The following is a 16,788-nucleotide window of genomic DNA, read 5'->3' as shown; positions in this document are numbered from 1 at the left end:
TGATGTTTGAAGTTAATACCCTGACATTGAAAACTCAACTCTGCTACAGATATGACGATAGAATCGTTTGACGAAGGGGAGATAATGGGGAAGCGATCTTAAACGCGATGGAGACGTCCAAGATCAGAAAAGATGGAAGGTTTCCATTTCTTGGCCACGAATCACTGTTACGTCACTTGTGTTGCTTCCACCTGCGTGATTGAAGTCGATGTTTCAGTAGGAACTCTCTTACCTAACCCAACGTTACTGCAGTAAAAATGACGTTAACTTTGGCCGGTATTGGTAAAGCTCAAATGTACCGTAAACTTCGAATTCCGGCGACTGAGTGGCCGGAAAAGAAAAGGGTCTTCTTCTTTGTAAATGAAGGGATTCGCTAGCCACTGAATGCAGCGGATTTGCTCGAAAAGGCGGTGCTGTTTGCTAAAGAAGAGGTGCAGCATGTGTGTGGAGTATTAGGCTCTTGAAAAATCAATCACAGTCACTAACTAATGTAGGTGAAAACGGCTGGCAAAGAGAAAATCACAGATAAATTATAATGCTCCTTTCAAGTGATGCGAAAATGATGTATGGACAATAATCTTATGTGAATGATGTGCTACTCATGGATCAAGGAACATGCGGTTGAAAATAGTCTGATTTGAGATCACCTTTCTATTAGAATTTAAAAAACAATTCTCCTTACATATATAGCTGTTCAGAGTTGTGTCGGTACCAAAAGGTGATATCTCTATATGTTTCAACTTGCATGCAGGATCTACAAGGATTTGTGTATTCCGAACATTCACTATCCTTATGTATATCATTTTAATTACTCATACACCATAATTAAACATGTCCTATTCAAAAAAAAGTAGATCCCACTCTAGAAGCGGTGAATAAGCCTTAGTTTTGATAGCCTCGTATCTAAGATCTGATGCTGATCTCAAATCCATGTTACATGAAAAGCATGTTAAAGCAAACCGTGGATTTCACAACTGCAGATTTGAGATCCATATTATATTCTAAAATTTTAGTGCTGAGTCTGGCGAGGGACAGGGTTCGGACTGCAGATCCATGGCTTTAGGATCCCCACAAATTTAGTGGGTAGTCTCATATCTCAGATCCGAGGCTATCGAACATATACATGAGAGTGACCTTGAATTTTTAGCCGACACACTCAATACTTGGGTGCATCTTCATTAGTAGGATAGAGTTGCTTAATAAAAAAGACTTTTAGATTGAAGCATTATTCACATATATTTATAAAATGATCTCCAAAGTATTTGCTAATAATTGATGGTACAGTTCACAAGGTAGTGAGCAAGCACCAAGAAAGCATTCAAGATTAAATATTCTTGTTACAACTTCCGTTAATGTTTGCTTCTATTTGCTGAGTCCATTTCATCATAACCACATTCAACAACTTAAAATTTAAATTGTGTGTACATGATCTTGTGAACAATTCATGAGACAAACTTTGCTTTTTATTAAGTAACTCGCGGTGTTTACTCCTGATCGAATGCGATCCAAGTTCAAATTGTTCAAATAAACCAACGACTTGAGCTTGAGAAAGAGAATCTGAGTCCTATTTTTTTTCAAAAAAGTGTGATTATTGTCTTGTACCTACCTGTTTATTAATTTAAAAGAAATCCATCAGACAACGGGATACCATTGGTCTCACTAAAGTAGCACCCACCATGTCTACATTTTAGAATTGTTATTATTGCATCTTTTTCATACAATAAAGAAGTGATTGGCATCAAGCTTTATAATCCACAATGTTTTGTTTGATTCTTGCATCGTGTTGTGAGATATCTCAAAGTGTTTGATTCTTATATTGTGAAATTAAATCTCAATAATAACATGAATTCAAGTTGTTTACATGTTTGATTCAAGCCACACACACACACACACATGTATAAAAGAAGAGAAGGATGGAAGCTAGTAAAAAATGAAATACATTGAATGAAGAGGAAGGTGAGGAAGGTTTGGACCGATACTACAACCTGTTGGAAGAAGGAGACAAGCTGTCGGGGACGAGAACAAAGCGCTACAGCCTGTCTTCACAATGGTGGGGAGCGGAGATAATGGCGTCACCCATGTTCCTCTCCGTCCTGCCCTTTCTCAGAAAATGACCAATATGCCCCTTCAACCCACACATTGCTTCTTTACGGAGGGCCCTTCTCTCTTGTGACATGGATCGGATCCAAAGTCACTGATATTTTGTTACTTTTCCATTTCTGAATCTGGCTTTATTGGATCTGCACTGCCGGGGTTCTTTTTGTCTTTTGCTTTCTTTATTTGGCATTGCGTCTACCATGGAGATTTGGGCTTTTGGGGGCATGGATCCACTCGTTGGATATCCTGTTATCCAATATTTATCAAATAAACATCCATGATATTTTGAAGTTGGTGCAATTTTTTAATGACGGACCCTTCAAGGACGGGGCCCCATGTTTGATATTTTCTCTAACAATAGCTGAGCTGTAAAAATTCCATTAATGGATCTCAACTTACCCCAGTTTTGGTTATATAAAAAATATGACAATAAATTATTTAAATATCACATTTATAAGTTCTTCAAGATTTCACTTTAACCTTTAATATGGGGCTAAACTGTAAAAGTGGAGTGTTACAATTTACCCCTCTTAAAGCACACGAGTCTTCATGTGTAGGAATTCAGGTCCAAGTGTCGAATCACCTTTGATACCTCCATAACGACGCTGCCAACGAATACCAACCTGCCCCATTGCAGTTTCAATTTCAACTCGAAAAAGCTAAGAACAATGACAATTATCATTTTAAAACCTTCTTTATAAGTTATTAAAGATTCTCCATAATCTTTAATACGAGACTAAGTGAGCTGTATAAAATTGCATATCTTAATACACATCCAACACAAGTCAATCATAAGAAAGCATTGTATGCTTAACACATTATTTGCATGGAAAGGATTTGAGTATAGTCTCCTATTAGAAGGTCTTCTATGAATATATTCTATTGGTTCATAGTATTTTTGGTATCAATTGTAACAGACTAAAAGGCAAATTAATGTGGTAGGAATCTGTCACACCAAAGTCCTTTTTTTTTTTTTTTGCTGAGTTGGTAGTACTAATGAAATTGGTATTAGAATGAAAATGAAACAGTTAGACTCAAGGTCCCACATAAACAAATCATATGCATTAAGAAGGGTTTATTATAACATCTTATGCGAGTAAAAGTACTTAATAATAGTCCTATACTAAAAAAATATTGAGAGGTTTATATATTCATATATCTTACCGTTAGCTGTCTTGGTTGTCAAGCAAAAAGGTGGCCTGGAATCCACCAAACTTAGAACTTGGGTCACTTTTTTGCGTTAGTTAGTTGTTATTATGCTTTTCATTCATCTTTATTATTGTGCAACAGCCTGCCACCATGTATCTCCTCGTTTAAAAGCAAGAAACTTTATAAAGTCACATACCAAAATGCTTTAGACATTATCTAAAGTGAAGCATTTGGTATATAATTGTAGAAAGTGTTTGGAAGAACTTTTGGCACATGAAGCTGTTTGTCATATTTACTTTTTAGCCTTTTTTTCCAGTTCTCATACAATCATTTAGAAGCAAATTGTCCCTTTAAGACCATTTGACACCGAGTAAAGCTTTTGTAAGGTGCTGCGATGATCACAGTATGCTCGATCAATTTTCATGAACACTATGCTTAGAGTTGGATATCGGACGAGCCCAAGCCGATAAAAAGTCGAGCTTGGGTTGAAAAAATACTTTTTAGTATGATTTAATATATATAATAAATTAATCAAAGATTGATGAGTGAATGATAAGCAAACACGGGACTTGACCTACCCGGAAAACGACGCAGGACCACAAGGATGTCCTTAGACGCACCTGTTGGTTCAAACTTGATGTCGACCCGTATCCAAACCCGACCCTTACGCAAAAGGTACAACGGAAGCAGTTTATCAATTTCGTTTATGGCGAGAAATTGGTCATTAATAAAGGCCGCGCAACCCCTCGTTAAGTATAGGGACAATTTGGTAAAAACATTTCCTCGGCGATTCATCGGGCAGCCGATTTTCACGCCCCTCGTCACTCAGCAGTAAAAGTTGTGCCTGTTGTCGGCAGGGTGAGCTGTCACCGGCCAAGACACGTGGTGGCGGTTAACGCGTCGCTTTTCGAATAACACGCCTCCACGTGGCTCTCGGTGCTGGTCACCTTCTTTGTGCTTGCGCTGGCAGGTTCGGGTCCGGCGTGATCTCAAAACGAATCTGATATTGCTCGGTCTGACTCGAACTTGGGCTTTGGATTCAGACTGATAGTTGGATAAAGATCCAAACTATTGACATCCCCCACTCAGATAGAGTCGGGTCTGGCCCGACCAGGTTTGCTAAGAGGCAGGTGTGAATCCACGTATGGGCATGTGTGAGCAGTTCCAAAAATTTATTCATTTCCATATTGATGCTTCAACAGTTTATTTATTTATAAATAATGGTGCTCTGAGAATCTAAAACTTTTTGAATTAGTGCCTCTCCTACTATATTTAATTCAAATTTGATTTTCAAAATACTTGGCCTATTCATTTAACCACAGATAACCACAAGTCGATAAGATAAAATGACCCACTCGTCCTTAATAACTCCTGCCACGTATGGCAATACACAAGTTGCTAATAGCATCTTTTTTAATATGATGTTAATGGCAGCTTTTCTAGTGCCTCCAATGTCATCAATCATCACCAGCAGCCCCTACCTTAAGTCTTAACTAACCGATGATATTTTGTTTCTCGCTAAAAAAAGTTGGTGGTAGAGGCGGAGCTATATATAGGCTGGTGCGGGTAGTTGCCCACATCAGCTTCCCAAGGTTTCTTGATTTTCAATTCATATTTTTAAATATGTGGCTTGTTATGTATACCAGTATCCCTTCAGATATGAAAAATTGTGAAGGGTGTCACATCCTGAAAAAATTTCTAACTCCACCACTGAATACGAATCTACGGATTTCATATCTGCAATGAGCTGAAATCAATACTATGAATTTAAGTTTATTGGACACATTCTTAAATCCACTGTTTTTTTTACACGTAATATACGCTACTAAGATCCTTAGTTTGTAAAGGTTTGAGTGGCATCCCACAAATCCAATCATCATCCTTTTGTCAACCCTAAAAATGGCCCTAACGATTTAAATCAATTGACTAAAATTAGAAAACTCCAAACAGAAACAAAAAAAAAATATGAGTAAGAACAAATAAAAACAATACCGATAGCAAACTTGGAAGATCATCGAAACCACTTCATGGTTGGGAAACTTGTCAAGCATTGTAACTATTTCTTAATAATGCCACTTATAGCGACGCGCGAGTAACTTTTCTATACTGCTTCTTTATGAGTGGAAGAGAGAGGGACAATGCATTAGCACGCTTTTGTGAGTGAGAATATGAATCAATAGATAAAAGAAAAGCTTGTATCACTGACACCGACGCAGTTCAGAACCTCGAAGGTAAGGGAAATGGGAGGGCCTTAGGGCTTCGCTTCGGACGGTGGGATTGACCCTCTCGCTCACCCAAAAGTCAAAACGAGGAAAACCCAAAAACCAAAAGTGATAAAGTCAGGTGCTCGTGTAATTTCAGTTCGCACTTATCATTTTTTGTAATTAACCATCCACAAAGCAGTACTTTGAGAAATATTTTTCAACTCAGGCTCCTAAATGGATATTTCTAGAATATTACACAAGAAAAAATTGTGTGGCTTTCCGCAATCCAATAAAATCTAGAGATCCAATACATTTAACAACAATTTTTATGTTGCATTCATAAGAAATGCATAACATGCCTCTCTTTACGCAGACCTAGACCTAGAGAACCCTGCGTATTCTTATGCCCATGTACCTGATAAACTCAATTTTCATGCTTCAACATGAGCTTTGATTCTTATAAATTGTACTTGTCCTTTTTTTTTTCTAGCCATATGCAATGTCACACATTTCTCGCTTTCTAATCTAAGTAGTATGCTTTGGGCTGGTGACTCCCACGCTAATTAACATTAAATCATTAAGGTATTGTTTGGATGACACTCTAAAATAACTTTTTGCCTAAAGTAATTTTTTAAGAGTTTTTGAATGACATCGAAACCAGGTTTTCTCAAAAAAAAAAAAAAAGGTAAGTTTTATGTGCGTCATTCATCCATATAACTAATTTTTAAACAATGATAAAAAAATATATTTTTTGTTATAAAACCAATTTTGTCAAACTTATTTTCGTATGTTAAACTGCACTTTACATTTTATTTTTGTGTTTGTGCTCTAGATAAAGTTTCGAATACATGTACATTTTAACGGGCCGAACTTAATGTTGTAAAGGCAACACCAAAACTTATTTTCTGTGAACTTTGACCGTTTCTATGCTACCAATTTACCAAACCCAACCTACTACTTTTTTTCTTCGCTTTGTGGTAGCGCCAAAAAAAAAAATCGCAAAGATTCATGTGCCCAACTCCACACGTAACCTCTTTCTCCCTCCAAAACACATATGCATGCGCTTCCTAAATTATTCACGGGATTCTTATCGGACACACGATCGAAACGATGTGAATTCACACAGCACGGCAGGAAATCGTTTACAGGGAATTATACACTACGAACCGTCACTCGGAGGGTTGTCTGGTGCGCGATAACCTACCGGCAGTCGGAGGTACTCTCTCTCTCTCTCTTATCTGGAAGCTAAGGATCTGCAGAACCGGGCTATCGATAGTGAGGTCGAGTGTTTTCGGTGAAGATTCTCGATGGCGTATTTCTGAATTAGTAGAATATAGCGAACCATGAAATATATGAATGCCTCATAAGTATTGTAAGCCATTCGATTGATCAGGTTAAAAGGACTAGTTGCTCGATCAATTTGATTGGATGGCCCACTATGATTCTCATGAGTTCTCATATTTCCTAGCTCCCCTATTCTATTAATGCTGCCATTATTGTCAGGCATAAAGGTCGAAAAGAGGATTTAAAGTTGGATTGCATTTTCATAATCGAGTAGTGTACAAACAGGTGAATGGGATACAAGTCCAGTTGCGTAAAACGTAGTACAAACTACAAACCATTGCAATGACTACTTTGAATTCAATTTGAGACATTGAATGATTGGAACTGAACTCCTGATTCAGTGGGATTTGTTTGCACTCTTGGTTTCATTCATTGGTCACACGTTATTCAGGTAGCACAAGCACGATTCTGTTAAACACTGTACAATTTCTGTTCAGACATTAGAGACATGCACAATTTTGTAGAAAATGGGACTTTATAATTTGGTCGATTAGTTTGAAGGAATAAAGGGTGGCTCACTTACAGCGAAAACTGAAATTTAGATTTTCAGTATTTTTATCATTACCCTATGAAATTGTGTAAGGATTCCTGTCATCCCTCTTTTGTTCTGTTTCACAACTGTGTATGCTTTTTCCTCGTTCTTCTCTTTCTTTGTGATTATAATCTAACAGATACAATGGTCTGTACTTTAGGAACTCCCTAAGAGATTTTGACTATGGAGAAGGATGAAATTTTCAACTGTGAAATCAAATTGGTAATTGTGGACTGTCTAACTGTCTGTTCCTTTTCGTTAGTTACTTAGGAGATCTTGAAAAGGATTATAAATACTTGCGATTGACACAAACTGTTGTTGATATGATTAGAGAAAAAGCCCCGTGAGGCATAAAGAGAAGGTGTATGTTGGTTGCGGGGCTGGTTTTGGCGGTGATAGGCCATTGGGTGCCCTCAAATTGCTTCAACGGGTCCCGCATTTGGACTATCTGGTTCTCGAATGTTTGGCAGAACGTACTCTTGCAGATCGCTATCAAATAATGATGTCTGGTGGTGATGGTTTTGATTCTCGTAGTATGTTTTCCTTCCACTTATCTGATTCTGTGTTTTAGTACGTAGGCCTATGCTACTGAAGAAGAATTCTCATGGTCCATTTGTTGGAAAAACAAAGTACATGAATTTTAATGGTTTTAGCGTTTAATATTATGAGAATTTTAGAGAACTTGCTTCACCAAGATGGAGCACACATCAAAATGTTGCCTTCTTCACAAAGATTGAACGAATTTCTCACTAAAAATAAATTTGGATTATGGGTTTGGAACATTATCTTCTTATCAACTTAATGCTTTCTATTTTATTTCTACACATTTGGTTGAACTGGTAACATATTTGATTTAGTGTGTTAATTACTTGATCACTTTCTCTGCCATCTTACTGTCAAGTTGGAAGGACTTTTTTTATCATTTAATCTTCAAAGGTTTCTGTTGGAAAGCTGTTCTTCAGAGAGAGAGAGAGAGAGGGTGGGGGTTGTTGGGGTTGGGGCTAAGCATCTGCTTCTTTTAGTTCTGATTATCATGCAATGCAGTTTCGGAATGGATGTCGATGCTTCTTCCTTTAGCTGCTGAAAGAGAAATCTGCATAATTACGAACATGGGTGCAAGTAAGGCATCTCCTGACGTTTTAATATTCCAGTACCTTGAAAAATGTGCTGCTTTATTGGTTAATGTTGCGACTTTGTTCTAAAATATTTTTGAAAGTTGATCCACTTGGAGCACAGGAAAAAGTCCTCAACATTGCAAAAAATCTTGGACTTTCAATAAAGGTTTCTGTGGCTGCTGAATTCACTCGACTTGAATCAGGTATACGATAATTACTGGTTCAACAGCCAAACCCTGTTTAAAACGTGTCTGATTTCCCTGACATATGTTAGCATCTTCATTTGTCATATCTTAGTAATTTGGATTATAGAATTTAGTAGGTTTAATATTCTGCCAGCTTGTTTATGACTTTATGTTGATTGCAATCTACGTTACTTTTATGCTAGTCAATCCAATTGCAATTGTCATCCTTGATCAAACACAGGATTTAGTATCTAGTTTGAGTTTTATGGTGCCGAATTATGAAAATGAGGATGTTAGCTGTAATCAGAAGTTCAACATCACAGAGGAAATCAGGTTGCAGGGAAAATAATCTATGTTGACCTGTAGGGGCCATTTTTATCCATTAATATTTAATTTAGGATTTCCAGCATTCTGACGTTCTGGTTACTATATATATATTTGCTTTAGTGAAGATGATGTAAAAGATACAGAAAGTGAGCTGCCCTACTTATTTCTTGAAAATATGGAACAAATATCTGTCCAGTACTTAAAACTTAACTCACTAGGTAATCAATTAATACGTTTAGCAGAAAATTATGACTGGATAACAAATGAAAGCTGCACATGTATGCAAAAATAAATACATTATATGTTCAATACACATAATTAACATTTCCATGGCACTTAGACACACCATTTTGACCGCCCCAATCTCCGGTTATATACAAGTTGAATTGCCAAGTCCATAAAAATTGCTGAAACCCTGAATCTGGTGCAACATCTATGTGACATAGATGACAAAGCACCCTCTAGTAGTTCAGATATCAGTATATGTTTTTTGTTTGTTTGTTCTTCACCCTTCTTCTATAATTCAATTACTTATTTCTTTGTCCATGTGGCAGGATTGTCAATGTCATGTTTGAATACCAGTCCTGCTGCAGATGTAAGAGCCCATTTTCTCTGTGTTCATGCAGGTGCCATCTATCTGCATGTTCATTTGATGCTTATTACTACATTGTCATTTGACAGAGGACAAACAAATCATGTTTGGTGATGAAAAATTGGAAACTATAAAGTTTGTCAAGGCTTGACCTTCATTAGAAGTCTCAAATTGAAGGAACACTTTCTCTTTTAAACTCAAAAGGGTTCACAGTCTCATTCATAGTTTCATACAGTCCTTGCTGCATTTGTGCAGTTTTTTTCAAATATTTTGTACAGTGCTCTACTATAAATCGCTATCAATTTCAACATTTACTTCTAGAATGGTTCTTCCAGTTGGCTTATATGGTATACATTATACAGTTAACAGAAGAAACAATGAAAAGTTAGTGAGTTTACAATATTTTCTTCATGCTAAGCTATATTTTGAATTTTAATTTTCTTATATTTGAAGGGTTCTAGTACATATCTTGGAGCAGCTCCAATAGTGCAATGTCTAGAGAGACACAAACCCCAGGTGGTAATTACATCAAGGGTTGCTGATGCTGCCTTGTTTCTAGGTCCAATGGTATGAAAACTATGTCAAAGCTGTGAGTTTTAATTTTTAATGCTCCAGGTCCTTTTTGTAATGCAGTTGATAAATTATTTGACAATATCATGCTTCTCTTCATCTAGCTGATGCCATAATTCAATGGAATTATTTTAGGATGTGCTGTTATGTTGTTGCAAAATACTAATGGTTGTATGTCATTAGTATCTTTCACATTACGCTTGGCTGTATGTTGTAGTTTGAATCTGTCATTTGTGCATTTTTATGAGCCCTGATTATAGTCCTAAATCATCTAACTAGAAATGTAAGCTCATTGCATAGTCTAAACAATAAGAAATGATCAGCAGACTAAGGTCTGCTTGGCTGCCTTTCTTGTTCCCCTATATTCTTTCTTTCTTGCATATTTGCACCAAGGTTAGCAATATATTTCTTGCTAAATTTTCAGCAAGTTCTTTTGCTTGTGAATTATTTACCACTATTTTGCTGTTCTGATTGAAAAATGAAAAATCACAATTGCCCGTACCATATGAACAATAACGGAAGCTAATTCTTTGTGTATTTTTATGTGTATTTGTGACTATTGAGTTCCAGTATCTATTTGAATTTGTCAGTTACCTGGGATTAGATGTGCAATTGCAAAGTTTGGTTGTTCTTTCTATATGATCCTGAATTCCACTTTTTCTTTTATACTAACCGGAGTTCAATATTTCCTTTATATTAACAATGTTGTAGCATTTTTTTTATATACTTAGATTTATGAGTTGGGATGGAATTGGAATAACTTCAATGAGTTGGCACAAGGAGTGTTGGCTGGGCATCTTCTTGAATGTGGTTGTCAGCTTACTGGGGGATATTACATGCACCCTGGTACTTTTTTTTTTCTGGTTTTGTTCTTGCTAATGTATCTAACTTGGACATCTTTGACCATTTTAGAGCTTGATATTTCATGTACCTGCTTTATTGAAACCAGTTACAGGTTCCATAAACATGACCAGGTTCCTATAAACATTTTTCAGGGGACAAGAATCGACGTTTCTCTTTTGAGCAGCTTTTAGATTTATCACTGCCATTTGCAGAAGTTAGCTTTGATGGAAGAGTTTGTGTGGCTAAAGCAGAAAAGAGTGGAGGTACCTTAGATTTTGGTACTTGTGCACAACAGCTGCTGTATGAAGTTGGAGATCCTGGTGCATATATTACTCCAGATGTGGTGAGTTAGAAACATTATTCATGTTATTCTTTTTCCTGCTCTTAAGGGCATCTCTGTTTTAAAAGTTAGAAAACTAGCATTTTGCTTCTGTATCTCCTCAATGCAGGTTGTAGATTTTCAGGGTGTTTCTTTCCATGCCTTGTCGAACGATAAGGTTCTCTGTTTCGGAGCAAAACCATCTCTTGATAAATTTCCAGATAAGCTACTTCAGCTGATTCCAAAGGTAGAGTATTGTTCAATACTCAGAGTTGAAGAACATGGAAGATGTCAATGTCTACAAGCCCAAGCATATACTGTTTGCCTTTGATATTCCCATATGCATGTCATATGTCGTCCTCATAGGCTTTCATCTATAGCTGAATGCATAGCTTGTTTATTGTAAACCACCTTCTCAATATGTCGTGTAAGAACTATGGGTACTGGAGAAAATCTAAGGGACTTTATTCTTTTATTCATGTCGAAGCTGCACATATTAATCAATTAAATTTGGGAAAAAAGTATTCTCCTTTCTGACTGTACAAAATTGAACTGCAGAAGCAAGTTGAAGCTTAATTCTGTTCTTCTATGTTTAAAAACTGAGTAGCTGCATGGAAATCAAACGTATTATTTTGGTTAGCTATATAAAGTTTCTTTCTTTTTTTCCTCCTATTTTTCCTTTGCATTTGTGTGGTTCTCAGTTCTCAGTACTTTGATAAATGCATTTTCAGGATTGTGGATGGAAAGGCTGGGGAGAAATATCTTATGGTGGTTATGCATGTGTGAGACGTGCAGAAGCTGCTGAGTTCTTGGTTGGTAAATTGGCATGCTCGTGTTTATACAGAAATTAATTATTGTTTTTCAATTGAACTGAACTGTGAATGCTTTTCAATTGAAGTGAACTGCAGAGTGCAGACTTGATTACTTTGGAGTCAAAATGAATTTCAATTATAGGAAGTAGTTAGTTGTGTGAGAAAGGATTAGTTTCAGTAGTATCTTCTGTGACCTGTTCCATTCCAGTTCATGTTCTTGGAAATTTGAAATATATGATATCAGTAGAATGTTAAAAACTTTTATACATCAGGCACCATTGTTTTACACTTGCTTGTGTTCAACAGGTCAGAACATGGATGGAGGAATGCGTTCCTGGGGTTCAAGATCATATTGCTTCCTATATTATTGGTTTAGATAGCTTGAGGGTGTCAGACATTAATGAGCATGACTCATATATAGAACATGTTAAGGACATAAGACTAAGAATGGATGGGCTCTTTGACTTGAAAGACCATGCTGTTCACTTTATCAAAGAGTTTGAATCTCTTTATACAAATGGACCTGCAGGAGGTGGTGGAATCAGGTTCACTACTTAACCAAGTGTCTGTTGCATGTGGATTTTATATTGTTGCTAGATATTAAATTAATGTCTTAAAAATATTGCATCCATAATACTGACCAATCCATAGTTATCTGCTCCTTCTTTCCCCATCATAGCATGTCCATTCAGTGATAATGAAACATCTGTTCCATGTAGATAAGCTTCTGTTCAACATGGTGTTCATGTTCCTCAAAGAAAAGCAGTTACTAAAAGCCAAAAATGTTCTCTCCTCATCCCTTCCTGTGATTGTGCCTCTGCATGTTCTCATACAATCAGAAGAACAAGAACTCGGATGCTGTAGAATGGGAGTCAATTTAGACCACACGTTTAGTGCTTGGATTTTTCTTTTCCCATTATGCTAGCCAATATTTAACTATTTTCATTTGTAAATTGCAGCACTGGATGGAAGAAGGAAATAATTCTTCAAAAACAATTAGTAAGTGATTTTTTTGAAAAAATTTTATTTATTTGGATGCTAAAGACATTTCTGCACATAATTTAGTGGGCAAATGGCAGCTACAGCTCTCTCTCTATCTCTCTCTCTTTTCAATAGCATAAATAAATGATTAACTGGATTTTGTGATTATTCATGTAAAGAAAGCAACATGTCTACAATATATTTCAGCTGTAAAAAGGGAAATTCTTCATATGAGAGTACCAAGCATGCAACAAACTCAAAAATGTTCGAATAGGACCTAGAAGATCCTACATGGGGCTCAAAACATTACAATAACAACCACGGAATAATAGTTGTATTAATGAAATTCTTCACATTTTCATGCCCTAAAATGAAAGGGCCTACCTCCTGTTTTGTGCAGAGGACATCTCCTCTTGAACTGGCTGGTCCTCAAGAGGTCTGGCATATTAAAATGTATAACTTTTCCTCACACACGATACAAAATAAAGATAGAAATATACAAAAGAGTAAAAGTAAATGTACATTCATATGTGTGTGTGTGTGCGTGTGTGTATACATATATATATATCATGTAGACAACTTGTGTGTGTGCATGTGTGTAGAAAGTTGGATCCTTGGGACCAGACAATGGGTAGACCCAAAGATAGGCCTTGGCAAAAATGTTGCAAGTTTTTTTCTGCTTGATGTTTTCTGTCGTCTGCCTACTCAAGACATGCATTTGGTCAAGCCAGTTGTGCTAAAACCTTGAATCTTCTGTCTCCAAATTTTAGTCAAATCAAAGCCATCAATTTTCATTTCTCTGGAGAGCATGCATTGACATTGAAACTACCTAACCTAAAGTACACACAACTACAACGTTGACATCAAGTTTCTGGATTTTGGTGTATTTAGGCTTTTTGCAAAAGCCTTTCTTCCTGTCCCTAGCATGACGTAGCATGTACAATTGTAATGACTTGACCAAAAAAGATCCAAGCACCTAGTTGGATAGATCCTGACTCGCTCCATAGCCTGATTTAATTGGCACTACTCCCATGAAAGAGCAAACTTTCTCATGTATTGGACCCTAAGTATGAGCTAAACATGACACCAACACTACTTAAAACCCTACCTCAAAAGTGGCTTGAACTTCCAATGAGGTAGATGTAAACTCGCTTCACAGCCTTCTGTTCAGCACTTCAACAGACTAGGAAACCAGGACCCAAGGTAATAATTAGGCCTGGGTATGCTGAAACACCATTTTGTAAAAATTTCAAATATTTACGAATTTTTTGGATACGAACAGTCTTAATCCCATCGAGGTACTATATGTTATAATAAGGATACACTTGAGTCATTCCATTGGAACACTTACCAGCATGAACTTGAGCATCCTTTTCAGTGATCCAAACCATGTTGGCAGTAGCTGTTGATTGAAAGTGACTCCACATTTGTGGTTTTAGTCTGGATATGCCTTTTTCTGGGAGAGGAATCATGCTAAAATTAACTTGTTTATTTCGCAATCCAGGTAGACCGTGAACATGTCTTCTGGTTCACAAATGCTAAACGTTCTGTTCCTTCAGAGGCGAGGGAGGCTCATTTGCCTGTTCCACGTACGGCACACAAATCATTTGGGCACCAGACTGATGATTATGTAGATAGAACATCAAATTCAATGCCCAGCTCTCTTCTTCAGACTCCACAGCCTGCACCAGCTGGCCAGAAAATTCCTTTATATCATGTGGCACACAGCAGGGCTGGGGATAAGGGCAATGACTTGAACTTCTCCATCATTCCACATTGTCCTCAAGATATCGAGAGGCTGAAGAAGATAATTACACCTTCATGGTTGAAGCATGTGGTGTCGTCCCTTTTTGTTGCCTCTTCTATATGTGCAGGTCCTAATGGTAGTAAGAGGGTACATAATTGGGTTGATGAGCATGCCACTGTTGAAATCTATGAAGTCAAGGGAATCAGTTCACTCAATGTTGTTGTCCGAAATGCTTTAGATGGTGGAGTGAACTCTTCACGGAGGATTGACCGTCATGGAAAAACAATCTCAGATCTGATACTATGTCAAAACGTTGTCTTGCCTCCATGATCTGCTGATAACAGTTGGTAACATGCAAACATTAGTGTGTGATATGTTTAGATTGTAACTGCTAATTACTGTACAAGGAATTATGAAATTTCTCCTGAGCCACCTTGTATTTTCTATATGTCTGTTTGGAGTAGCCAGTTTCCTCAAGCAACTAGCTGAACAATCAATGACGTGCTTTCCATCTCTTCTTGAGAAACATGAAGGATATCCGTTTGCAGCTGTGCTTTCTTTCACATCTGGCTAGCCAGCAATTCTTCTTTCTTAGTTTCGGAAAAGAATTAACAGAAACTGAGTTTTGCACAACAGTTATCAAAGAAGAAATGTGGAAACTTCTTTCAGCTAATGAAGAATGTTGCTCTTTTAAGTTTGCAATAGGACTATTCAATGAGACACCCACCAAAGGCTATTGCAGAACAAAGGGTGCGACCAGCTGAGGTTATTGACTCACACGTCCACTACCAGATCATACACTATATCGGAGGCATTTAGGTATGTATGCCATCCAACCATTTCTTGGCTGATCACATAGAAGTCCACTTCTTGGTGAACTTAGCAAGCAGGTTAATGATAATGGAATGGCTGTCCTTGAACATGCTAGCCTGTTATCTTTCAAACAAGCTGAATCTTTTTACAGAGACCAGATTTTTACTGCATACCGAACACACCAGAGACTAGATGACTCATAGAACCCTATTGATTAGTCTCTTGAGATATGGCACTCGACACAATCACCTCAATTGTTTACATGCATCATTGAATTAGTTAATGAATCTAGTTTATTAACCACAACCAAACCTAACCCAGTTTTCTTAGCTCTGCAAGTTAACAGGGATTTTGGTTTTCACCACTAGACCAGACTGAGGCATAAAATCTAATTGAGCGAACCCCGTTTGCTCCAGCTGACTCCTTTCCAGTACCTGAGCTCAAGCCAAACAGCCACGACGAGTACCCCCACCATATGCTCGTCCCTATGTATTTATGAGTAGTTAAGATGAGTGTATTTAGGGCATAATCGCTAAGAAAATTTTCTCTCTTTTCTGATGGCAGTTTCCCTGTTTCTCACTCTAGATGACTTTCCTGAACCCATTAACCCTGCCATTGTATTTTTCTTTGCAAAATTGATTTTGCAATAGCACAATTAACTTAACCATGCGTTTGTTGTGTTTTAATAGGTAAGATACTTTTTTTTGTGGCATTTTCGTTTTTTCAAGTCACGTTACCTTCCAACTTTCGCTTTACATGCTCTTTGCATGTTGAACATGCTGGAGGAAGCCCTGGCTGCCCTTCCAGTAGATTAGTAGGGACCTTAACGGATCTGACTTAAGCAAATTATCGTTAGTTAGTTACCATTCTCGTAGGGTTTAGAGTTGTTTTTGGTGCTTCGGAGTGACATCTTTGTTATGCTTCAACTTATCAGTGTACATCCTCACACCTTCCCTCTCCTTCCCACCACAAAAAAAAAAACACCCTCTTTCAATAATTTTTTTTTTATAGCACAAAGAGTTGATGCCATAAAAGTTGAAGCCATAAAAGTTGAAAGGAAAACTAGCTACCTACCAGCTTTTAGTCCATTGGTACAATCCCCTGAAATATCAAATCAAGTTATATCTTTAAAAAAATTGCATATTTGAGTTCAGACCT

At 37.2% G+C, this 16,788-nt stretch overlaps 1 protein-coding gene across 1 annotated transcript; it reads left to right on the top strand.

Annotated features, from left to right (window-relative positions):
* Positions 1-6,433: 6,433 nt before the first annotated feature.
* LOC116252569 (uncharacterized) lies at positions 6,434-15,263 on the top strand. Its single transcript, XM_031626919.2, has 14 exons — positions 6,434-6,666; positions 7,487-7,548; positions 7,658-7,859; positions 8,371-8,445; positions 8,543-8,644; positions 9,508-9,548; positions 9,999-10,112; positions 10,847-10,961; positions 11,111-11,301; positions 11,408-11,524; positions 12,009-12,089; positions 12,396-12,634; positions 13,049-13,088; positions 14,575-15,263. Exons 2-14 carry the CDS (start codon positions 7,510-7,512, stop codon positions 15,145-15,147), a joined length of 1,929 nt encoding a protein of 642 aa, XP_031482779.1. The 5' UTR covers positions 6,434-6,666; positions 7,487-7,509; the 3' UTR covers positions 15,148-15,263.
* The last annotated feature ends 1,525 nt before the right edge of the window (positions 15,264-16,788 follow it).

This window comes from Nymphaea colorata, chromosome 4, assembly GCF_008831285.2.
Source record: "Nymphaea colorata isolate Beijing-Zhang1983 chromosome 4, ASM883128v2, whole genome shotgun sequence".
Lineage (NCBI taxonomy): Eukaryota > Viridiplantae > Streptophyta > Magnoliopsida > Nymphaeales > Nymphaeaceae > Nymphaea > Nymphaea colorata.
Note: the sequence above shows the minus strand (reverse complement) of the source record. Positions and strands in the feature narration are given on the sequence as shown.

Coding starts and splice junctions, on each gene's coding strand:
- LOC116252569 (XM_031626919.2), top strand. CDS start 7,510: ATGGAGAAGGATGAAATTTTCAACTGTGAAATCAAATTG. Junction 7,860..8,370: donor TGATGGTTTTGATTCTCGTA/GTATGTTTTCCT, acceptor CATGCAATGCAG/TTTCGGAATGGATGTCGATG. Junction 11,525..12,008: donor TACTTCAGCTGATTCCAAAG/GTAGAGTATTGT, acceptor ATGCATTTTCAG/GATTGTGGATGGAAAGGCTG.